The 25642-nt window shown below is 39.3% G+C and overlaps 1 protein-coding gene and 1 long non-coding RNA gene across 4 annotated transcripts; one reads left to right on the forward strand and one right to left on the reverse strand.

Moving 5' to 3' along the window:
• Window positions 1-445: 445 nt before the first annotated feature.
• On the reverse strand, window positions 446-23927 carry LOC148415670 (large neutral amino acids transporter small subunit 4-like). Of its 3 annotated transcripts, XM_088427790.1 has the most exons (15): window positions 23746-23927; window positions 21775-21989; window positions 17960-18176; window positions 17828-17883; window positions 17267-17343; window positions 9705-9797; window positions 8600-8733; window positions 8013-8224; window positions 5526-5669; window positions 5276-5293; window positions 4936-5062; window positions 4720-4852; window positions 4452-4525; window positions 3372-3495; window positions 446-3264 (listed from the first exon to the last, which is right to left on the reverse strand). In XM_088427790.1, exons 2-15 carry the CDS (start codon window positions 21932-21934, stop codon window positions 3103-3105), a joined length of 1731 nt encoding a protein of 576 aa, XP_088283916.1. In that variant the 5' UTR covers window positions 21935-21989; window positions 23746-23927; the 3' UTR covers window positions 446-3102. The 3 variants fall into 3 exon arrangements, with proteins under 3 accessions (XP_088283916.1, XP_088283918.1, XP_088283917.1); XM_088427792.1 differs by lacking the exon at window positions 5276-5293; XM_088427791.1 differs by lacking the exon at window positions 23746-23927 and having other exon boundaries at window positions 21775-22007.
• LOC148415671 (uncharacterized) lies at window positions 17994-22638 on the forward strand. Its single transcript, XR_015867225.1, has 3 exons — window positions 17994-18111; window positions 19362-20850; window positions 21791-22638. It is a non-coding gene; the product is annotated as an uncharacterized LOC148415671 (long non-coding RNA).
• Window positions 23928-25642: the final 1715 nt, after the last annotated feature.

Here is a 25642-nt window from a genome sequence, read left to right on the forward strand (position 1 = left end):
TTCTGTCCTTTTTTTTAAGGAAATGAAAACAATCTGGTGACACAATCCAAAACACGGTAACGCTATGTCAAGTGTTTTCGATTTGAAACTCATTCTCGCTTACACGTGTTCTTTCACCAGAAAGTAGCCGTGACGCCGATGGTTTACAACATTAAAATGGCTTTAAAATCAAATCATGCATGACATATTCCTTCAATTAGTCCTGGTTCAACAGCATGAGTGTGGGACGCATGATCCAACTGGTACAGGAGTCAGGTCCAACCTGTTTATAATGAAGTAAGTTTCAACCACTATTGATGCTCTTGAAATTACTTGAGCATGGTGTAAGTTGCTGTGAATCAGGTTTGCCAAGTGTGCAGACCAACGTTTCTGTTCAAATTTGCCTCTCGCTCTTCTCGGAAAGTACTTCAACAATGAGCCTTTCCTGCATTAAAACGACACACTGTACAAATTACCCTTTATTGTTTTCATTGATTTTTTCTCATCAAGTTACAATATGATTTAAAAGGACAGTGTACATTGTGATACATGAATGAAATAAAATATACGACATAAAAAAATACAAACCTAACAACAATCAAGAGGTTGAAAATGAAAACAATTCATAAAAATATTCATGTCAGGGGAATAAAAAAAAAAAAAAAAAAACGTATCAGCTCATATATCGATCATCACATACATGACGAGAAGCACCTGCGGGGAATATATATGGCACCTTGATTGACTGTCAGCGTACAAACATTTCATCAATACATCAATCCATCAATCAGACTGGAAAATCATGAGCCTTGTAATCTGAGATTAATCAATCAGGCCAGAGAGGTGATGGAATCAAGAAGAGAGGGGTGTTGTTAGGTACAAGAGTGGGATTTTGTCCATTTAACAGGGTCAAGTCAACACTCAATTCTTAATCTTTCTCTTAAAAAAAATGGTGCAACAACCATTATTAGGGCCATGTAAACAGGTATCTGAGCGTTAATTTAAGACACACTGATTGTAGGACATTTCTGTGCACACACAATTTGAATAGTACATATCCAGAGCAGAGACATGATCCAAGTCTGCCCTGACTAAAAAAAAAATTGTCCTTTGAAAACACAATGGCTATATTAACGTGAAAAATGGATGATTCTAAGAAGCTCTATCTGCATCTTTGAGAGCTTTAAAACTGCCATATTGTCAGTATTCACACTCACATAAATATAGCACCCATGCATGCTGTGCAGAAAGCCTGCAGAAAATTCTGAATCATGGTCACGTAAATATAGCCACTGAATTTTAAGTAACTTTGCATGCATTTATGAATTCGGGAAGTCTTCCCTCCTGTCTAGATGGGAATTACTTGAGCTGAGAAACAAAACTCATATTGTGCCCTGCACATAAACCCAAATGCTGCATATAAACCAAATGTAATAATCATGCTATAAAATATATTCTAGAAAAAAAAAAGACACTTTTTCTGTTCCCATATTTTGATTTGACATTCTTTGGCGACATGCACCACCAGCCAGCAGCCGAGCATTGTTCTTGCCACATACAGGAGCAAAACTATTCAGATATACATAATTGAGGTCCATTCTCGGGGTCCTAAAGTGCATCATGTGCCATTCATTTCTCACTGAGTTGATCATGCGAAGCATCTAAGGGGCCAGAGGGTGGTCTCTCAGCTCAGGCATTAAAAGTCGTGAGTGGATGGACGGATGCATGGATGGACGTAAAGAGACGGAAGGCAGAGGGGTGAGACACATCTGGTGGAGGTCCACATCTTCCATCATTAGCACTTACAAAGAGGCACTCTTTTTTTTTTGAAGTGCCTCTGTGAGTTTATGCCAGACAAGACACATCTTTGGATCATCATCAGAAATCATTTGCAACTATCCTCATCACATTTGTATTCTCTGGCTCATATTAAGACGTCAGTGTAAAATTTTCCATTTAATCTCTAAGAGGTAAAGGTAAATGCATGCTTATTGCTACTTGCTTCTACAGAGATTGATATTGACACAAATAAAAATGAAAAAAAACAAGGAAATAAAGTAGACGGTGCTCTTTTTGGAGCACATTTGAAAATGTCTAAATTGTACCTTAAAAATGTAAACACGTCGGCGAACGGTGTGCTTTCATGGCATCTCACAGAGGCACTTATTGCTCAAGCTAGGCCACGCTAACAAATGACGTGGCGCACATCGCAACAACACGCCAACCTCGACACATGCGGCATCATTTTCTGTCTGTCATGTATGTAACATATAATCAACAATGATCGAACAATATCCTGCAAAACATGTCAAAGAAAAGCGCATATATTTAAACTTTGCAATAGTGAGGCAATGCAAACAGAGGGGCATTTGAACACAACAGAGTCACCAGTATTGAGTCTCAAACAAGCAGTGAAAACATGTTTATGCTCCACCACTGATTTGCTACCGATTTTCCTGTCAGTTGTTTTTTTTTTTTGTTTTAATGCCATCAAGTCCTAGGGAAAGTAAATAACACTTGAGCCACCAAATCACTTGACATGTCGATTATATGTGAAAATGGGCTCCATCTATCGCCATCAGTCCCAATGCAAAAGTCCTCATGGTTTGTGTGATGGCCTAAAAGCCAGACACTTTTTCAATCTTCTGTTAAATCTGCGCACTGGGACTTTCCATTTGGACGTACTGTTCTACTCTTAATAGAAGAACAGGCTGAGCAAAAACAATACAAAGTATGATTTGAATAAAAAAAAAGTAACGACACTGAGCGGGATGTCTCGTCGCAGCCAGTGTTGCTTTTGTGTCTCTTTACCGCTCACTTGGGTGATGCGTTTGTGCCACCGGGGAAAACCTGAAACGGCGTGCGTGTCTGCATGTGTTTGTGTCTCCAGTTTCTCACAGTGATGTCAGTGATGGTGTGCAGTTGTGCAGGAAACACAGTTTAGCCATTCATGACTGTATATGTGAACGTGTGCATGTTCAAACCCAGAAGAAGCACCACAGCAACGGGAGGGAGTTCCTACAAGAGGCAAGTGACCTCTGCGACTCCCCTCTAGTCTCTTTTCATCATGTCCTCTGTGATAATTCATCTCGTGAAGTTCATGGAAGTCATCCTCCTCTCGGTCTAGACAAAGGCCTCGATCTTGTTGCTGGGGTCCATCTTGACGAAGATCTTTGGGTCGTCGTCGTGCTCGTCCCTGAGACGCTGCAGGTGTCGGCTGTGAAACAGCAGGTAGGTGGGCAGGCAAAATCCCAGCATGCTCAGAGCCAAAAGGCCCACGTTGACCTGAAGACACATGAAGTTGAGAGTGTTACTTGTGTTGTACCCTGCTGAGGAGTAAAATGAAACACCCTTAAACAGCATCTACTGTATTTGCCCATGAGCTTGCTTACCCATAAGGGGTCTCCCTCCAGGGGTCCCACCATGGCCATAAATAGAGGCTGCTGGAGCAGGGCGAACAAAGCGCTGATCAGAGACTGCATGCCGGTCAGACTGCCAAACTGAGAAGACGGATACCTGCAGACGAAGAAATAAAAGTGAAACAAGTCATCGATTAATTTGAGGCATTTTCTTTCTTGCCCCAGCTAGCGTATTCATATAAATGTCAGAAAAAATGCTATGGCAATCATGGCGAACATTTTCAAGCTCTGCATGAAAGTAAAACAATTGGCGAGAAGGCCAACTTCATAATAAACCTAATTTACCAGATAATATAGTCAACTTTTATTTTGAAATTGTTGTCACGGGTACTAGCTTGACTAGTCGTTCTATTGCAACTGTTGCCCCCGTCTCCTGATACAAATAACTACGTTGGGCAGTAACAAGCCACTTCATTTGGCTGACACGCATCCGGCACCTGTTGCCGGTGTTTACCGGTGGCTTGAGCGCCGTCTAGCTTAAATTAGCCGCTAGCTAGAAGCGCTCCAGTGTTCTGTATGAACTGGCGCAATAAAACGTAAATTACTGCATTACCTTGACACTGATAGCTAAGGCAAATCTACTGTTCCTACTGAGCACATTTAAACAAACCATAAATGTGCTTTTTCGGTCTATAAATTTGTCTCATAGACCAAAATTCATGGGTAGGGAATTGAAGAAGGAGAAAAGCAGTGTGCTGAATAAATTTAGGTTGAAGAAAAATTTGGTGACCATCAAACAAAATTACAAAAGTTGGTCATTCATAATTAGGTTGAAATGTGTTATTTGTTGTAATTATTTTTCACCATGTACTGTAGAAACTTTTTTAAAACTCTGAGTACTTGATATCTGATTCAAAATTTCCAGACGATATCCAAATAACCAACACGCGATAGCTGTATCCCTAAAAAGAACTACATAACTGTTGGTCTTTGACATTTGCGGGTACCAATGTGAGGGCTTATCATAAACCATATGTACTTTAGATTCTTGGTTGAATTTTAATATAGGGGCCCGGATATCATGTTTTATAACACTAAACATATCACACTTACACAGCGGCGTAGAGACCACCAACTGCAGAGTGGATGAAGCCTCTGACAATTGTATGAAGGATGAAGGACAAAATCTAAAAGTAAAAAATAGATATTTATTTTACATCAAAGAACGTGTCAATGGCAGCAATAGATTAGATGGAAAATTTTAAAAAAATCCCTAAAATCTAACAAATGTGGTTCAGTGTGCATTTTATCCACTAGATGTCGCCAAATTACCATAAAACACTCTATAATGCCAATGCTGTGTGTATGTTCGTCTGTGTACCTGAAGTGGGAGACTGGGAATGACGCAAGTGACTCCAAAGCCGACCAGGAGCAAGTTGGTGAAGATAAAGGCTCGGGTGGAGTTGACTATCTTCTGAATCTTTTTGCCTGGCCGACGAGGTTGGCCAGGCTCCCTGATGGTCCAGAACCAAGAAAGTTCTTTTTTTTTTTTGTTCTTACAAGCTTCCAGCTATATACAGTCTCAATTATAGCTTACCTAACGGTAGACTTGTCGTTTTCATCTTCACAGTCTTTCAGTCTCCAGTCCATCACATAGCCGATCACAGGAGAGGTTGCCAGACACAGCAGCTGTAGTACGCCGAAGATGGACGTGTATGTGCTTACTGAAAGACAAAGAACAGTGAAAATTAGAACTATAAAAACGTTGCTGTTAAAGCTTAAAGTTAAATAAAAGTTTAGGACAAATGAGCAGATTTTGTTGACATCCAAGGCGCTTTTAGGTTATGGCCACATTCTTAGTCTGATGTGCTTTCACAACATAGAGACAGCTGAGGAAGGGAACTGAAAATCACTGGCGTCCGATTTTTGTCTCTTACCCACTTGCATCCTTTCCACTGCACACAACAGGAAGGCGGCATGACAGGAAAGAGGAAAGAGTAAGAGATGGACAGAAGAGGAAACAATGAAGGGTGTTAACCACAAGCAGCAGATTAGCTGAGTGAGAGAGAAGATTGTTAGGCAAAAACAGACTTTTGTCAAGTGGTTAAAAACAAATTGCAAGGAATTAGTTGGACAATAACAAGAGGAGCACCACCAAGCTGTGTGAAATCAAGAATGCACACGCACCCGTGCTGAGGTCTCCTTCCGTCAGCGACTCCAAGATGGTGTTCATAGCGCCCATGTAGAAGATGAGGCGCAGTTGGGTGACACACATGGTGATGAGGCTCAGTAGGAAAATGGGGCTCAACACACTCCTCATGAATGTCTGGGCTGCACAGGAAATGACAGGAGAGCCTGATCACATCTCTGTAGTCGACTTTAATATGTGGCGACGGCTCCAATGGGACTCAAGTTCATTGCAGATGAGTGAATGTTTATGTGGCGCCTCGGAAATGAGATTACTTGACATTAAATCGATTTGTGACACCTGAAAATGTGTTTTGACCATGCTCCATTTAATATACGAGAGCAGGAAAAATACAGATTTTTGGTAATTCACTGATTAATAAAAAAAAAAAATCAATGAATGAGTGAATAAAACAGCATTTGTTCCTCCCAATGCGTTTGAATGGGAACCAAATATACTGTACATGAATTTTCACTGGCCTGATAACTATTTCCTGCAAATAGCAGGTGACATCTATTAATATATTGCTTGAAAAAAACGTTTTTTTGGTTCCTAAAATGCAGTGTGACTAATTGTATTTCGTCAATGACGTTTTTTCATATGTATGCGTTACCATAAGTTGAATGTGCGGTACTGTATTGAACATATTTAAGCGTATCCTCCTAAAACAGGATAGTGTAAGACACTTGATTGTGTATACAGGGACATGAGTTTTGGTCAATAATAGGATTAGCTTTAAAAGTATAAGGAATATAAAACCGTGACTGACTAAACCGAAATCAGCTGCGATAATGGGACTCCAGTTACTCGTGACCCGAATGTGGACAAACAGTGTAGAAAAGGATGAATGGGGGGAAAAAAATCTTAAATAAACAGTAAACAATTTTTCTGATGAATTGTTGTTGAAATTATCCATGTTTATGTCCATATTTTCCATTACTTTCTAATCCTAATTTTGTGTCCACCCACGTTTTTAAACTTTCAGCTGCTGCTGCTTTACTGCCTCTTGACAATTCTAAAAGCCTAAGACCCTCTGAGTGGATTTGCTAAAAATGTGTTCAAAATCAATTCCACGGTCCATTTGGTACCAAAGGGACCAGGAGGGGAAAGACCAAAATCCAACTAGCCCACCTACACACCCCACTGGGAGTCCCTGACCCTCGATAAAGTGGTAAAGGGCCTGGGAATGAGCTGCTGTAGTCTGGATGTACCACATTAAAATATAATTGCAGAATGTAGTTCATGCAGCAGTACGTTGATGACCACGATGCATCCCACCAGACATTCTACAATTATTTATGATATGTACTGTATATATGCAAGACATATAAGACGCAACATATTTTACGCTTTTTTTAAAATTATTATTATTATTATTAAAAGTCCAGTCGTTCAATCTCAGGTATTTATTTTTTCAATTTTTTGGCTGAGGGAAGGTCTAAAAATGGCTGGTACTAAATTAAGTACTAAAGTAATCTGTTTCCGTTGAGGGAATTAAGTACTAAAATAATCATTACTTTTGTACTTAAAGGCAATTTAGGTAGCTAAAGTAACTTTTAGTACATAATTAGCGACTTTACAATCTAAGCTAGCTTTACTTTAGTCAATTAGTTAATTACCCAGTAACTTCAGTTACTTAAGTAATCAATACAAGTAATTGATTACTTTAGTACCTAAAATAATTAGTACTTAATTAATTTAGTATCAACCATTTTTAGACCCTTCTTAAGCCAAAAACTTGAACATTTAAAACAAAAATGTAAATAAAACCTAGGATTGAATGTCTGGACTCAAAAAAGATTGAATGAGTTAAGAAAACGATTGGATTTCAAAAATTCCTCATATTAAATAGATATTTTACTGAAATGTCAGCAATTTATTAAAAACACACACAATAAGTAAAGGGAAATATTATTAAAGTGTCATTATAGCCCATAATGGGAAATTTAGTGAACTTGTGTCTGTTCTGCACACACAAAACAGTCTTTATTGTGGCCTCAAATTTGTCTGATAAATGACTGCGAATCCATTGCAGTTTAAACATGTGACAGGACTTGTGGATTTGTATGCTTTTGTTTGTCTGTCAAATATAGGCACATTACCATGAATATGATACACATCTTCTGACTGTGGGATACTGTATCTGACTGAAGGTCTTTGTTCTGTTGCATTTACACAAAGCTTCACACATACTTCATTCAGAGTGAAGAATGTGTTTTGTGTGCATATGCTTTCAGATGGATTTTAAAAGGAGTTGACTTGCTCCACTGCTTACTTACTGTAGGTTCATATATGCTCCCATGTATGATTACATGATTTTGGCCCTAATTTCCTGACAATGAAGGTTCCTTTAGAAATACATGACAGGAGCCACGATTCAAACCCTAACATCAAAAATATGAGGCCTAGGTGCTAAGCCCCAATTCACAGTGGTGTAATAGTTCTCCAAATTGAATTTCCAGCAAATTGCACAATTCTAGACTTACCTTCTTCTTGGGGCTTGCATGACACCTGCAAGTCGACAGTGGACAGGCACATCTTGTTGGCATCCTGAGAAGCCAGGTCTTTGGACGGAGGCTGTTGCTGCTTTATGGAGTTGCTGACGCTCAGACGACGCCCCACGGTGGTCACCTGTCGGTAAAACTGCTTCCCTGTGATCTTGTGGTCAAATCCCAGCCAGCTGAACTTGATCTTTACTCTGTGGGAGGGGGTTGCGTCAAAAAGAGATTGTCAAAGATAATGACAGAGTATTTAACTGGGTCAGCGTAACAGCATAGCATGTACGTCTACGTTATGGTGCGTATGTGCACTACAGTAACTCACAACAGTATTTACAGTCGTTCACATACGAGATTACTTTCATAGGATAATAATAGCTGCTTTCCACTACCATGGCAACAAGGCCTTTATTTGCGCTCGCAAATTCGTTTCGCATGGACACGCTGGGACAGATTTGAATCTAACCAGACATTAGACGGCCCAACTCATCTAATATAATGTTTTTAAGAGGACAGCTGGAGACACATATATTTCCTTTGCGTGTTTAAGAAGGAGCGTGTGTCATGTTTCTTACGTGAAGTCCATGTCCTCTGGGCCAGGGAAGGGTTCCAGGGGCCAGTTGATGAAGCAGTTAAGAAAGACCAGGCAGGCACAACCGGCCCAAACCAGCAAGATCGAGATGAAGGTAGCGCCCAGGTCGTAGATCACCTACCAAGGTGGGAAGGCAGAGCATTAGTGATGATGATCACGCCTAAAAAAGGCCAATAAATCTGCACAATTCAATGAGAAGCGATACAGAATTTAATGATGTATTGTTTTAAATGGCACTAAAAAAACAAGCGTTAATGCAGCAAAATAATTGAAGTAGTAGACTACACTGTAGCAAACATTTGGTCCTATGATGACCACTTGACATGATTAGGGCTGCAACTATCAATTCATCTGTTGATTCTTTTTCAATTGACAAACACTAATTGTTTGGCCTATCCATCAATTATTGTTTTATCCATAACACGTCAGAAAATCGGCAAAAATTCAACTGAGCTTAATTCTATTTCAAAGCAAATGTTTCTGAAACACTAAGATAACCTATCTGCATTCAGGGAGGACGTCGGAAATTGGAAAATAATTGCTGCTGAGAAGCAAAAATTTCAAGCATTTGGACAATTTAGTAAGTTAGACATCTAAACAATCGATTACCAAAAACGATCACCGATTACGTTTGTTATTGATTAGTTGGCGATTAATTGTTGTACCTCATATCATGATATCTTGCAATATACCCAAGTTACATATGAAAGCTTAAGTGATTGCAGGGATAGTCTACGAATTTTATAAGTGAATTATTTTCACATGAAAAAGTTCCTATTTTGTCTCTAACTCATTTGATAACTAAATTATGTTTCATGTTTAACTCAAATTTAAACACGTTTTTCACTTGCTGTCCACTGAAAACGACTGTGCTCTACAACCAATCACGGCTCACCTGTCGGTCATGTGACATTCGCAAGCTTAGCTGTGACTGGCCGTTACCTGAGCTTTCAGCATATTACATCATTTTCAGTTGATAGCAAAGTGAAACGGAAGAATACATCTCGGTAACTCAATGAAAAAGGAACATTTTCGGAATTATTGCTAAAGCCATGCAATTCTCGATATTCATTGATAGCTTTAGTTACCTTAATGCCGGGAAATGTCACAGCAGAGGAGGCGTACGATCCGATCATCAGGGCGATGAAGGTCGAACGGAGATCTCCAAACATGTTGGGAAGCTGACAATGAAGTAAGAACATCAGAAAACATCATTAGGCATCTCAAGGAAGGGGGAAGTACACTAAATCTGACGAGAACGCGATTAGAGTAAAAATTGATGATTTCTAGTGACTTTTCACCACACTTTCAACATCCTGGATGAGATAGTGGACCAGCAGACCTTTGTAGCTTGTTGGTTAGTCTGGCCGGCACCATAGATGGCGGAGGCAATGTAAATAAAAACAGTAGCTATGCAAAGTTATGACTACGGGCCAACAAAAGGAACCTCTGTGGCTTTTTTTGGCTTTAGTTGGTGGCAGAAGGAACATAAACCAAAGGGGAGAAACTATGTTGGTTTACAGCTAGTCAAATCGCTAATGTAGTTAAGAAAACAAATGGATAGCATCCTGCCGCACAAACGCTAACGGCTCATTAAAATGCAGAAGTGGTGAGGTATAATTTTAATCATATGCAACAGAGATTTTGCGGTTGCACACTACGCCCTCGTCTAAAGTGACAAAATGTGAAAATGTTGCATGTATTGCGACTGGGTCGCACACAATCAGCTGTTTTAACATCACTGACCAGTGGAGGGCATATCCTTATTAAGTATGCAATGTAATGTAAACAAATCTTGCCATGTTTTCTTTTAGAATTTGAATCACAACAGAGACACTCTGGCCTTGCATAATTGCCCTCTGCACATACTGTTCTTACTCAAAATATGTCTCACTGTAAACAGCCCTCTCGAAGAAGCCAATAACAAATGTGTCAAAATGTTGGAACACATTTCTGCTCTTCGGACAGCAGCTACAAACACAGTCTTCATTATGGGTCATAAGTAGCAAAATGTTCGTCCAAAAAGTTTTGAAATAGTTCATCTGTCTATCATTTAGGTGTGACTCATCACATCAACTCAAAAATAATGTTGTCAATTGTAATGACTTCCAAAATATTAATTGTTATATATACCGGTTGTATATTCATACTCAACTAGTGGAATAGCCATTACGATTGATGGACAACCCACTCATACTGTGTAAGATACACAACCTTTGACCCACTTGGTGGAGAGGACACACAAACAAGTCGCTCAGCATGTGTCCAGCTTAGCATTATAGTGCTGACCAGTAGGATTAATCAAGGCCAATACATACACGGTAAATGATACGACGATGGAGTTGTTCTTGTTTCCTCATTATCTTGTTATCACTATTCTAGTCTGCTGCCTGGTTCCTATTTGGATTGCGCAACTCAGAGTCACATTGTCAGAAAAGTGTGAGAAAGCGTTTCGATTATTATTTGTTGTTGGTTTTTGCCGCTTTATGCAAAATCTGTGATCGGCTGCAATGTCTTAATTTCAGGAGCGATTGCAGAAATGTTATGTCATTCAAATGGCACAAAAATGAACTTAATCGGGAGATTAAGTACCAAAATGAGAAAACTACTGTATTCAACATTTAGCTAACCACGCAGATGAGTGCAAATAGAGAGCAACTAGTTTCAAGGATTTTCTGTTGCCACTGGCAGTCATTTCTCAGTAAGTGGATGAAAACAACAAAATCACATGAGTCGAGCTATGCCTAAGCAAAAAAAAAAAAAAAGTGTTTGTGTTGCAGCGTGTCCAGACCAGCTTCCACTCCTTCTGATGTGTGACATCACGGCATGTTTGCCACAACATCTCCTTTACAGGCAGTAAAAGAAACAAGATGACGCCAAGAGATTTTTTTTTGGGGGGGGGGTTAATGGCTGCGTGTCATCATCATGTGCTGATACCACCGCTTGCAAAATCACATCTCAAACAGACTGGATAAGATTATAACAAAAGAAGAATTGAAATGTTGAGCTATAGTGCACTATATGTGACGAGATCAGAGGTCAAACATTCAAAGAGCCATTTTGACATGGTTTCTATGGATAAGATAACACTGGGAACCGGAAACTTTTTATTAATTTATTCCATCTGAAATGCTTTTGTTAGTCAAGGTTGTACCACATCATTTTCAGTAAAAGAAACAAGCAGACCAAACCAACGTGTGAATCTATCCGTGTTCACAAGCAGGGGCATTAAGATGAGATTCATTCTCTTTTAAGAATTCTTCAAGCGCTCCAGTTTGTATTGTTTACACCTGTGTTATCTTATTTTGAAATTTTGAAACCCTAACCCGCTCTGTATTTCCTGTTTATGTTATCCATTTGTCATATAGCTTTTAGCGGTGATTGTGGTTACCAAGGTGGTTATCTTCTTAGTTTCAAATAAAAAAAATCTAGCAGACTGACCCAACGTGCATCCTTGTTCACACGCAGGATCATTAAGGTGACATGGATTTTGTGTTAAGAATTCTTCAAGCTTTTTAGTTTTTAATGATGAAGTTATAAGCCACTTTGAAAATGTGCGGCTTTGATCTGGGAGGCCGAGTTATAATTCAGTTTCCTGATTTTACCTTTCCAAAACTGATTGGCTGTCTCGCCTTGTGTTCTTTTTGTTGATTTTATCTAAAATAATATAATAACACTATAAAAGTCCAATATTGTAATAGGTCCAATGAAATTGAAAGTGCATCCTCCTAAGACATGATTAAAAAGAACAAAAGTGTATCACACGATAGTAATTAAAATCTAAAAAAAAAAAAAAAAAAAAATGACTGCAAAGAATGGCAACACGCTATGCGAGCAAACCAACACCTGGCCAAGCATCCCTCCTGTCTTGTGTTCATATTCCACTTGATTACACTCTTGAATCTCATTTGTAGGACAAATAATTACCAGAACGTGCATCTCGCATACAAATGGAGACAGCAAAGATAAGAGGCCCTGCCAACCCACCTACTACTGCTGTTACTCCTTCCCTGAATAGCTCTTTTGTTAGCTCTTTAGTCAGTGTATCCAAGCAGAGAGTGGAAGTGTACACACTGATGGACTCAGTGTTTGGATATCCACGTTAAGGTCTATATTAGTTCCCAAAGAGTCACATGCTGATATGATCACGGTTCAATAGCTGGGTTTGGTTAGTGTCAGGTGCAGATGGACATTGGCTGTCATAAAGCTTTCACCCCACCACGCAGGTATTTAGAAAAACTCTAACCCAACACCAGTGGTATTTTTTATTTCCGGAAATTTTTCACCACATAGAGAGATAAGAATACAATGATTTTAGCGAAACATAAGCATGAAAAAGTCTGAAAATATTACTGAAATGCAGGAGCATTTAATGACATATTTTATTGTTTGTTCAGCTGGGATAGGCACCAGCCTTGTGAGGAGAAGCCACTACAGAAAATGGATAAATGGATGGATACTTAAAACATGAAGTTGGGTCCTTTGAATAAAACAAAAAAACAATAGTTTTATTTGGATTTTAGGGATCCATCCTACTTTTCGTCAGATCGATGCACAACCCTCCCCCAAAAACAATCATCTAATTTTAAAAAACTACCTGCAATATTGCATTTTTCCTTAAAATGTTATTAAATTAATGGCTATTTTGTCATCTTCAAATTTTTAAAGTTCCACTTTGCGATTGTAAAAGTGCTCCATTGCAAGTCCCAATAAAGTAATTTCCCAATACTAATACTTGGTATTGGTACGCACCCTTCCTTATCAAATTGTTTTACACAAAACAACCTTTTTTTGCACTAAACAACCCAATAAGCCCAGGTTCGCCCAATTTCTTATTTGTCCCCAAAAGGTTGAACAAAAATGAATAATCCACTGAACAACTCAAATGAATAATCCATCAAACATCTCAGTTGGGCCAATTGGTGTGTTATTAATTGAGACCCAACTTATTAGTCTAAATTAATAACCAAAAGTTGCCAGTCCTCTTTTGACCCTATTTGGAGTTTAGCCCAAGTCCTCAATTAGCCGCAAAAAGTTGGGGCCTAAATGAATAACCCCAACAACTCAAAGTTCGATTTTTGGTGATTTCTTCATTTTGACTCAAATTTTAAGACTAAAGGAATACCCAATATGACTCTGAAAGTTGTCAGTCTCTTTTTGACCCTATTTTTGCTTATTTATGAGCTGTTTTTTTTAAGTGTAGGTTAACACACAAAACAACCACAAAATGTGGATTTAGTGTGGGTTTTTCATTTAGACTCAGTTTAAATGAAAAAAAAACACAAACACGACAATTGTTTGGTGGATAATCGAATCACTCATAAAACAACCCCATAACACAGAAGATTAACTTAAATTTGGGCTTGTTTTGTAAATTATTCATTTCAACTTTTTGGGTCACATGAAAAAGTATGTCCCCTTTTGACCCAATTGGTTGAAATAGCCTCCAAACGTCACCCTGGTATTGGAACTTATTAAATTGCACAAGCGGCAATTCTTTGTTAAGAGTTTCAATATCTACAGACATGTTTTGCAACTCTGGTTAAGAATGTGTGCTGAGCTTTGAAAAAAAAAAAAAAAGCAGCATCACCAAGTTCATTCTGACTAAACAATCAGTGCCTTCAGATGGAGCAGGCAGGCTGAAACGGGAAGGAAACGAAAGAAGGAAGAGAGTTTGCTGCAGCAAGTGGAAATTCTGCTGCTTGCCAGTGCGCCATTGAGAACCAGCTCGGACCGGTCCTGACCTGACGTGCAGCATAGGTTTCCGTTCCATCCATCATAAAATGCGGCCAACTGAGCTGGAAGATCAGCAAACAACAGCTGACGCACCGCAGACTGGCTATCGCCCCGACATCACGTTCCACTCTAGCGGGGGGACCAACATTTAACGACGGCGTGATTTAAGCCGATCCCAGAAGCATGTGAGGTTTTTTTTTCTTCCCTTAGAAGGGTAAGCGGTGTTCCTGAGTGGGACTGAAGGGCCACTTTGCAGCCCCTTCGGCTTGCCAGGTCGCACAGACCGGCGCCCAAAGTGGCGCGGCCAACATGCATGCAAAAGTAGCACTCATCCACCAAGTCTCATGCGCACGGCTGTCTCGCCAGCTCCCATCTCAAATTGCCACTCGCCCTTGCTGCAGACACTCTCTTCATCCCCTCTACATACTCCCTTTCATCTGCGCCGGTCTGGGAACAAACCACAAACTGTTCTCCGCCATCTCGGGGGTGGCACGTGCGTAAGGGAAACCATGAATTGAATGATTCGATACCGGCAGAGAAATGCCTCAGAAGGGAGATACCAAACCCGGGAAGAAAGAGGAGCTCCAACACGTGCCGAGAATGAGGGCATGAGGGGGAGTTTCATATAGCGTGCGCAGATACTACAAATGCTCAAAAATCTCTCAGGTGTGTTAAGAGGCAGACAAGAAGTCCCTGTTTCCTCAGCTGGGTACACGCAGAACACTAAGTGAGGAAAGCTCAGATAAAGAGGGGAAACAACAAATGAAAATGCAGGCATGAGGTGACTGAAAAGTGAGTTGGGAGATAAAGAGTTCTTGCAGGATTTTTGGGTGCTCATTAAGGTTTGAAGGACTCCCATTTTTAGAGATTTTCAGCGGTAAAGAGTTCATGTTTTGTTTATAATTGGCTCATTCATTGCCAGTCCAGTAAATATGGCAATTTAACGTCTATTGCTGTCAATGGCAGTGAACGAGTTAAATAATCTTCAACAAAATGGCAGATTGAGTCAGTTATTTACTGCAAGTAATGCATTTTTATTTTTTGACACATGCCAGTGACGAATCGTGATGAGTGGAATAGTTAACTCACTTACTGCCCGCAAAGTAATGAATTTTGGATGTCTATAGGCGTCAATGGCAGCGAAAGAGTTAATTTGATCATTTCATTAGTAGGGCCCAACCCATTGATCAACTACCTGATTAAATTGACTGATTATGGCCTTTTATACAGTGGCCAAAAATGATTGGCCAACTATTTGATGATTATTTCAACTTTTGACCTTTACGTACTCCAACAATTTTTTTGCACTTAAAGTAACACTAGTGTTATTTATTCCACATAATCCATTCCATAACCTTACATCCAAAACGTACATCATGAAATGTGTTGATAAGCTTATTCTGTTGACCTGTCATTCAAAACAAAGCAAATCTTAATTTCTCTTCGTACACCGGTTTCCTCCCACAATCCAAAAACATAAAGAATAGATATATTGGACACTTTAAATTCTCCTTTGGTGTGCGTGAGTGTGAATGGTTGTTTGTCTTCGTGTGTCCTGCAATTGATAGGAACTTGGCTGGCAACCAGTTGGGGGTGTACCCCGCCTACCACTCGAAGACTGTTGGTATAGGAACACCCTCGACCCTCGTGATAATTAGCAGCTAAGAGAACAAGTAGATAAGATGAATGGATGTGTTTTTGAAGGGATTAATCACACATGACAAATATTGACATGATCAAATTAATCAAAGATGAATGAATGTATCGCTGAAAATAGCTAAATATGCAAAGTATTCCTTTAATGACAGACTGATATGCAACAATAGAGCTGTTTGACCCCCTCTGGGAAACAAGAAATAATCTGGACACGGCACCCTCGAAGCAACAAAAACAGAAGCAGCAGGGAGCTATAACTCACACCACTGAAACACGCGTGTATATGCTTTATGCAAACCAGGCAGTTTTGACAGATGGAAGCAGGTCCGGCCTTGCAAAACAGACCGGCTGTAACTGGAGATGAACAAAAACAACCCCAGACTTAAGAGCAGGACAAGTGAGGGGCTTACAAAACTTGCACGCCAACCTGAATAGGAGATGGCAAAGAGTGGGTGGGGACACGCATACGAGCGTATAAATACACATTGACTTCCCTTGTTGCGGCTTCCTGTTTATCTCCTCAGCAACACAGTAAAATATAATTATTCAACCTGCTGATGCAAAAAGGCCAAGAAACTCTGGCAAATATATGAAGGACAGGAAGTGGTTTGCGCAGAAACTGGAGGAGGAACTTTTTTTGTGTATGTTCACAATAACTGACGTGCATACAGACTTGCAGATGCCGACACACACTGCTGTAAAGTACAGTATGTTCTCTTTCGCAGATGAAATAAACATGAGGAGAATTTTTGGGGGGGGGCAGCAGACCGAGCAGCCGAGTAGCGGTGAATTATAGATTACGTACTTCTCTCTACTCTCACGTGGCCGCTCCTGTGATGCAGCACTTTTATCTTGCTGATGGGTTCACCCTGACCGCGCTGGATTTGCTAATCCACTCCCATCCCGCCATTTGCTTCCGTATCCACACGACCACTCAAGAGTAAAACTGCCACACCATACCCATGTACTGCATGAGGTAGAACTATGCATTTGCTCTGTGCTGCTGAGCTACTTTCAGGGTGTTATGTCAATCAGAGTTTTGTGGAAGGCAACCGTTCAAAATATTGTTTTATGAGACAAATGTGATCATGCTGATGAAAACGTGAAGTCCATGGTAGAGATAAAATTAGGTTAGTGTTTGTATTTTGTTTTTTTTTAGCATTTTTCTTCAACTTGATAAAATGGACAATCTGTTAGCATCTATCTAACCTGTCATTCATAATGATCCATAAATTAGAAATCAGAGGACTGCTCTTACCGTCAGAGAAGTGAAAGTCATGCACATGCCTCCAAATCCATTCATGGCCAAAGCAAAGAAGATCAGGATGGACAGATCTGTAGGACAAGATATAATTAAATGTAGAGTGTGCGTGGCAACTGAACATAAACTCTCAAAAATTTTGGTTGAAAAAAATAAAACAAATATGGTAGAGACCAACTCAACTTTTGGGGTTATATGTTTAAACCAAATAGTCAGCTAGTCAGATCATAAGATTGACCAAAAAAAACTGTTCAGGTTAAATAAATAAATATATAAATAAATAAATCAAATAATCGAATGAGTCAGAAAGGGACTGACCCAATATTTCGGTAATTTTTTAAAACAACTTTCTTGATTGTTTTGTACAACACAACCCCAAAATTTTCTTATTTGAACCAAGACAGCCTCAAACTTTGAGATAATTGGGTTAAACTTGACATTTGACATTTAAAATAAATAAATAAAATTTGTGTCTGCGCTGTTTTGACCCAATGGTTTTTTGTTGTTGTTTTTATTAGAGTGTTTGATATATGAGCAGGCATAAGCGGTTGTACATACTGTTGGGGTCGCTGGCACCATAAGCGATGAGGAGGCAGGAGAAGGCAAAGCAAGCACTGGAAACACAAAGACAGCATGTGCGAACATGTAAAATCGATAAGACTCAACGGGCGAGTTAGCGTCACGCCTCACCTGCCCAGAAGCCGCAGCTTCCGCGGCCCGTATTTGTCCATGACGATGCCCATGGGCAAGGTGATGGCGGACAGCAGGAAGGAGCCCACGGTGAAAGCGAGGTTCAGCATCTCATCCTGGTCCTTGCAGATTTGCCAGCCATTCATCTCCAGGTACTCCTCAGCATCAAACGTTTCCGCATCAGACGCGTTGGAGAGACTGAGGTTGGAGCTGTTGTCTGGATGGAAAGAAAACAAGGAGAAATAGGAGGGAATTCTCCGACCGAGGCACAGTCCTCATTCTTTTCTTATCGTGCATGTGTTTGTTATATCGCCATCGTTATTAGATTATCAAACGAGCTGTTGAGCGAAAATGCCAAGCGATCCAACGGTCACGTAAACAGACAGCCAGGATAACATGTTCGAATCAACAAGGTCCCAGAATGGTAAACCTCCGTCCGCCCGCCCGCTTCCCAGTAGCGGAATCAACACTCAACACGTGTGCTCTATTTTTGTTCGTCTGCCCTACTGGACTGCACCAACAGACCGGCGTGCTGACCAGCGAGGGCCGACGTGTAAAAACAACTCATTCACCTCGATCTGCTTTGGCTCAAACTGCCAGGAAAACAAAATAGAAGGACTCAGCAGTTTGCACTATCGTCGCCATGGGGGGCAGGCAAATAAAAGACTGTCATCATCATCTTTATGCTGGGGGCAACTTTTCAAGTGTAGCCACAGCCGATATTGATTGAAGACTGAAACTTTACGGGAGAGGAAACTCTCGGGTTAGGCAGATTGGTTCATTTTTCAAAGCTTTTTATTATTCCCAACTATGATCACGTTTGAGTAAAACTACATACAGTATTAGCGCTTACGAAATCAGGGTAAGAATGGTTTTGGATTTTTAAACATTTGATTGTATTTAGATTGTAATGATTTTTTTTAAGCTCAATTAGTTTTTATTAAAGTGACAGTATGTAAGATTTAGACCCTTTTTCATTCAAATGGAAGTACAGTATGTTTTAAAAATAATCGTAGGTCTAGGTAGCATTAAATTATATTACATGGGGGGTAACCTCCTCCGGAGGTCGCCATGTCAGCTGGAATAGGAGTGTGTATGCATTTACCGTAATGACCCTAAAGCTCTCACGGGCGCATGAAAAAACGTACACATTCTCCCTTTAAATTCTTAGTGCAGGTTTGTAAGTTTTTACAAGCTGCTATTTTTTTAATGCTTTAAATTTAATTAGTTTTAATATTGGTTTTAGTGTGACCACACATGACCACTATTATTTGATCTAGTTAATGTCCTAGTCATTTTTGTGTTTTAACCTTAATAATCACATCAGTTTTAAAACAATACATTATAAATGTTCAGTTTTTTTTTTAATTCAAGCTAACTGGCACCCATTATTCTTTCACAGAATCAGCAGTTCTCTTCCGTGGCCTGCGCTGTCATATCGACAACGCACGGCACCATTTGCCCACCATGACAGCTGCATACTCAAGTGACTGCATTGAGTCAATAAGGATACAGCCCTGACCGGGCACACACACTCCCAAACACACTTACTGGAGTGCATGAGTGTGTGTTGACCAGACATCCTTTAAGGAAGTTTTGAAGCCATAAAAAGGAAATTCCGGCTTTGCAACCTCGAAACATCTCAAGTCAAATACAATCCATTCTGCGACACTTATAATTTAAATACCTATTGGCTTTATATTCTTCAAATTTTAGCTTCAGCTTTGGTAGTTCAAGTACATCCACCTGAATGTCAAAGGATTAAAACAATGGAGGTGAATTATAAACAATCCTCTAGTAGCTATGTAAATGAAGGGAATTTAATACTTATAGAGGTTTCAGTCCATGTAATTAGCATGTGAGTATCCTAACATTGGTGTGCAAATGTGATGAAAAGAAAGGACGGTCAAACTCTGGACAGTTTTGATGGCAACGTGATACACAAATGACTCTCACTTCTTTTGTCGCTCTCTTGGGTTTAGGTGTCAACTTCTACCTAAATTTGAAGTAGGCTGACAAGACAGAGGTTTATCTAAAGAAAGACTATATCGTGATTCCCGATAAACAGTGCTCTTCTTCCTGATCTGTTTAAATAAGGTACAGAAGGTCAAAAAGGTAACAAAGGTCACAAAGGAATGAATAATCCATACAGGTTAATCACCTGAAATAATGGCGATCTACTCTAAATAATACACCAATAAATCATGAGTATGGATTTTAACACAAACCCTCTGACATGTTTTTTTTTCCCCTATTCGGTTTCTCGGTCCAGACCAAAAGCAACAAATGAGCCCCCCCGCCATAGCTTTCATCACTTCCTCTATAAAGAGAGAAACATGGCTCCTAGCATGAATAGCTTCATTCAGTGTAACTTCAGTTATTAACTGCCGAGCAAAGCAAGCAACTCCCAAATGTCTGCACAGGATGAATCACTCCTGCAGCCTGTTGTTGACTTACTTTATCTGACCTACATTTCTACATGGTACAATGAAGAGCAAACACATATTATTAGATTTACGATGTCTCCCCTACACGCGTGACCATATACCACGAATGTGCCAAAAGGCTATGCTGTGCCAATTATACTTTTATTGTTGAGGCGCTTTTGACATTTTGAGGTTGCATGGTCGACAAAAATGTTTTTCCCAATGAATCTCCGACTTTTTTTTTTCTTTTTTAACTCGTATGCTTCTTGATGAAGACCATTGTGTCCTTGTGTGTGTTTTTAATCCCGAGATTTCAACACCCCCGCTCAGCAAAAACACCACTCAACGGACTCAAAAGAGACTCAAGGTGTGGTCACGTATCCTATTCATCAGCCTCGATCAAAAGACAAAAAGAGGATCGTCTTGTTCAACACTCTGACGTAAAAAGGCCTGCGAGCACTTCAGGTGTGCTTTTGAGAAACTATGACAAAGGTCGCAAATTATATTCAAATAACTCAGATATCTGGCAATAACAACATCTACATAGTGTATTCTTAAAGTCATGTTTATGTTTTAAGGTGAAGCAACTAACAATTAGCTCAAATAATGTAAACTGATACCAATAAACCAATAAAATCACAGTAAATATTTATATAACTTTAAAACAACTTCAAATGTATTAACATTTTTTTATTATAGTCCAAAATAGTGAAATCATAACATCACTATTAATCATAAAACATTAACATAAGTAAACATAAAACTTTTCAAGTTTTTCCATTTATTAAAAAAAATCTGCTCTCTTTTATACTTTACAAAAATCATATTGTGGGCCAGATTAACCCCATTTGTGGGCCAGAACTGGTCTGTGGACCGTATGTTTGATACCGGTGTCTTAGGCAAATCTTTAACCTGTATAAATGCCGTAAAAAAAGTAGTATATATATATATATATATATATATATATATATATATATATATATATATATATATATATATATATATATATATATATATATATACTGTATATATATATATATATATATATATATATTTTTTTTTTTTTTTTTTTTTTCCCTTGTGTCAGTGTTAAAAAGTTTTAGATATACAGTTTTTATCTCTAATCTTATTTATGGTTGGAGTGGCAAGTGGGGGGACTTTGCAAATTGAGAAATACTTGCTTGGAAGAAATATTTATTTGAATTATTGCTCATATTTTACTGAGCAGCCAATCACGCATGTTAATAATTGAGGTCAATTATTTTGTGGGTCAGTTCAACTCCAAATTGTACAAATTATCTAGTGTTTGACTTTCACTGTGGACTTTAACTTGTGATGTTAAAATATGGCAGATACTTTGCACTTCCTGTAATGTGGAATTCAGCTCACCAGGTGCTTTGCACAGGTAGGAGTAGAAGCCTTCTGACTTGAGCATGATAAGCAGGGATCCCCAGCCCAAGAGCACAGCAGAAAAAAGCAGGTTCTCGATGACCGCCGTCACCGCCATCCACCAGCGGCGGCTGAAGGCCGTGGCCAAGGTAGGAGCCATCCCAGCCGAGATGAGGGACGCTTCACTTGCCCGGCAGGAAGAATACTATAGTCGTCTGGATGATTGGGGTACATAAAAAATGTTGGGTAAACATTTCAAACTTACGTACAAAGAAATACAAGCTCATTGAACATTTGAATAGTGATTGTGATAGGCTACTTGATAGAAAGTTGTCACCTCTGAAAAACATCAAATACAGTCTGTTCTAAAGATTCAACAGTTTCGGTGCTTTGAAGAAAATGGCAGTGACTCATCGTGAGGCCTTTGTTCCTTCATCAATCTGATGTACAAGAGAGAGAGACACAACAAAACAGCTGAGCGCTGTGGGCGTGTAAACCAACGTCACCGCAGTGAAAGACGACGCCCCGCCTTTTAGATATCTGATTGGAGCGTGATGAAAATAGCTCTTCGACTATTGGCTAGGAATGACATAGGAAATGTAGACGCTGCACGTGAGGATGCTGCATTCAACTGGTACAGAGTACAAATGTCCCAAATGAGAAAGCTTTCCCAATTGTGTTTTTCTTACAGACCTCCACGTCTTTAGGAAAAAGAAATCGTTTAATGCATCAGTTGAAGTCACCTGATAAGATTTAAAAGGACTCGGAATTGTTAAGTTTACAATTATAACAGAAATCTTTCAGAGAATAATGCCACGCCATGACGTATTATTATTTTAAATAATTCAATATGTGTATAAAAATGTAAAAATTTAAGCCAAATAAATTCGGACAACGTTTCTGTTTCGACAGAGAATGCTTAGGGTCAATTTCCGACTCTCAAACACCCGACAGTACTTAAATGCAACACCAGCTCTATCCGGTTTGAACCAGCACGGCGCGAGATGTTATTCAGGGTCTTGATATTGATGGTTTATTTGTAAGGCATGTAAACACTTGAACAGGGGCATTGTGTGTGACTAACCAGGATAAACCATTACAAAAAATAAATCATATTTTTTCAAGCGAATCACATACATTTTGAAAAACTCGGTTATCTGGCTGAAATTGAACATTAGATATAGTGACACATTTGTACATGTATGCAAGCGATTTTAAGATGTACGCGCGTTGTTTCAGACTATATCAGCACATCATGAACTCCACGACGACGACAAAATAAAGACAAAAGTCAGAACAGCAAAACTGGTCTGAACTGGACTGACTATCATCCGCCCGCTTAAAAAGGCGTCTTGTCCGGTGAACAAGCACACCACATTTCCTTTTTACAAAATAAAACGTAAACTTCTCATTGAATTACAACTTCATCGAAGCCACGCACTGCAGTTTATGCTCATTCGTGTAAACAACACAAGAGAGTATCGAATGACACTACTGAATATATAGCTATAAATTGTCCCTTTAATAATGTTTTGCTTTTATTTTTTTAGTTTCCCGGATTAGTACAACGCTGTTTTGGGTATTTTGATGTATATACATCAAAAGGTTGCGCTCAGCTTCTCGGAACAACAACTGTAATGGAAAAGTAAGGATTTGTTGCCAAGCGGGACAAAAACAAATAACGTGCATAAATTGCACTCTTATTTTACGTTGTGGCATGAAATATGTTTGACTGTCAAGAAACAATGACGATATAAAGGGGAAAAAAATCAGTAAACATAATATCCCAAATGTTAATGTCCTCTTTCTTCCCCGCATAGCAAACAGTACACTCCGTTTGATTTATATTTGCTGTCATATCTGCATATAATAACTGAACAGTATTGGTAGAGAAAATTGCCAAACTCAGTTTTAGCCTTCAGGCAGATGAGCTGGGTGAGTCAGAGCATCCTCTGTTGCGGCGTTGCCTACCTGAGTGCGCGCGGCTTTATGGACAAAGACAGATCGCAGCGTTCAGTCCAGTCCGCCTCTTCGCGTCCAGAAGTCCGTCGACAAGCTGTTCGAGGTCAAAGGTGTCACGTAGGACGTGCGTGGTGGTTCTTTTAGCGAGTTTCTCCATTCCCTTGTCATTGCCGACATTATATAGCGGCCGCAGCGACGATGCACAAACAACGCCGCCTTCCCATTGGCGGAGGGCTGTGCTAGAGGCAAGCCTCAGCCAATCAGAGAGCGTCAGAACTCCACGTGCTGTGTTTCTCAGCTGTAGCGTTGCTCGAAGGCGTTCGGGTAAACATCACTTGAAAGCTGAGAACCGTTTTGAGATTGCAATTCATACAGTGCATACATAATGTATTTGAGCCTCGCGTAATTGTTGATGAGTTGATTAAGAGAATTAAAAAGTGACTTTCACTTTTCTTCTTTGGTTTATTGACTATTTTCATTTTCTGCAAATTCATACTTTAAATGACAATATCTGTACTTTGAATTTGGGTTATTGTGTCTTACTCTAAAAGGTAATGACAAAATGCTACAATAGTCATTTTTATATCGCAATTCATATTCAGCCGATATAATGCAATTGATTATCACGTAATTGTTGATTTAAGTAGTTATTTTAATCGGGAAAACAAGACTAAAACATCATCTTTGATTTGTTGACAATTTGTCTTTTTCTGCAAAGGCATACTTTGGTGAATATTTTCTTTTCTTTTACTTATATGTTACCGACAGCACGCTATATTTACGCAAAGAGGGGCCGTGATCACTTTGCATCTGTCTTCATTTTGTCACGAGATGTGATTTTGAGACCATTTAAAGGTGAAATAATGACACAAAATTCACGTTGCATCCAATCCATCTTCAGAGTATTTCCTGTATTCGACCCACCGTTTTCCAAAATGACTGGAGGTGAACGAACTTTTGTTTATCGTATTAGGAATATAAGATACACGAGTACTTGCACGTGCAGGTGTGTTATAAATGGACTCACGTTTGACTCGAAATGTCACACTGAAGTTGAACTTCTAAGAAGGACTTGAATGTGGACGCTTTGCCAGTCTTGAGAAACTCTTGTAGGGTGACACCTAGCGGTCATGCGCACAAATTGCCGTATGTCCTTGTAAATAGCGGACGCAGGTGAGCTGCAAGCCTGTTTGGCTTTAATTTGGGCGAGGTACATCACAACCAATCGACAATCGCGCCACCGCTATAAACTTCAGTGGGATTACAATTCCCCTTACTGATACAAAAAGTTCAATTGGAATAGCAGATATAGTGAAAGCCGCATTTTGTTTTGGCCTCTGCCATTTCACATGTTGTAAATAATGGCTATAATAAAATCACAAGACTATGTTAGAAATGGAGAGTGAGAGCTAAAATTCTTGCGGCATCTACTTGGGAGTAAACTACCTATTTTATTTTATAGAAATGTGGAACAGTTTTGCCATGATTTACAATCCACTTTGCTGCCCAGTTCAAGCATGCACACATAGATGAAACTAGGACAAGGTAATAAAGAAACCAGCATTTTTTTTTTTACTGTACATGTCAAATTTATTCAACACATCTTTAGTATCGTTTGGTTCTTAGTGTGCTGGCATAATTATACATTAGTTTGGATCATAATGTAATAGAGCTGACAAAAAATATATATCTTAAAAACTACATTAGGATTTGGTATCAATAAAGCTGTAACACAAGACTTTTTTGAAGTTTTTTTTTTTTTTTGCAAAGCAGTGAAACAACAATCAAATGTTGCTCTGGCAGACTTAATAGACAAGGCCATATGACTCTCGAGTCTCTTAATATTGCTATGCAACAAGGCACATTCAGCTATTCTAAATGTTTTGTCTCCCAAAGTGTTCACATC

The sequence above is a fragment of the Hippichthys cyanospilos genome, chromosome 11, assembly GCF_059441005.1.
Source record: "Hippichthys cyanospilos isolate Australia breed blue-spotted pipefish chromosome 11, RoL_Hcya_1.0, whole genome shotgun sequence".
NCBI classification, from domain to species: Eukaryota; Metazoa; Chordata; class Actinopteri; order Syngnathiformes; family Syngnathidae; genus Hippichthys; species Hippichthys cyanospilos.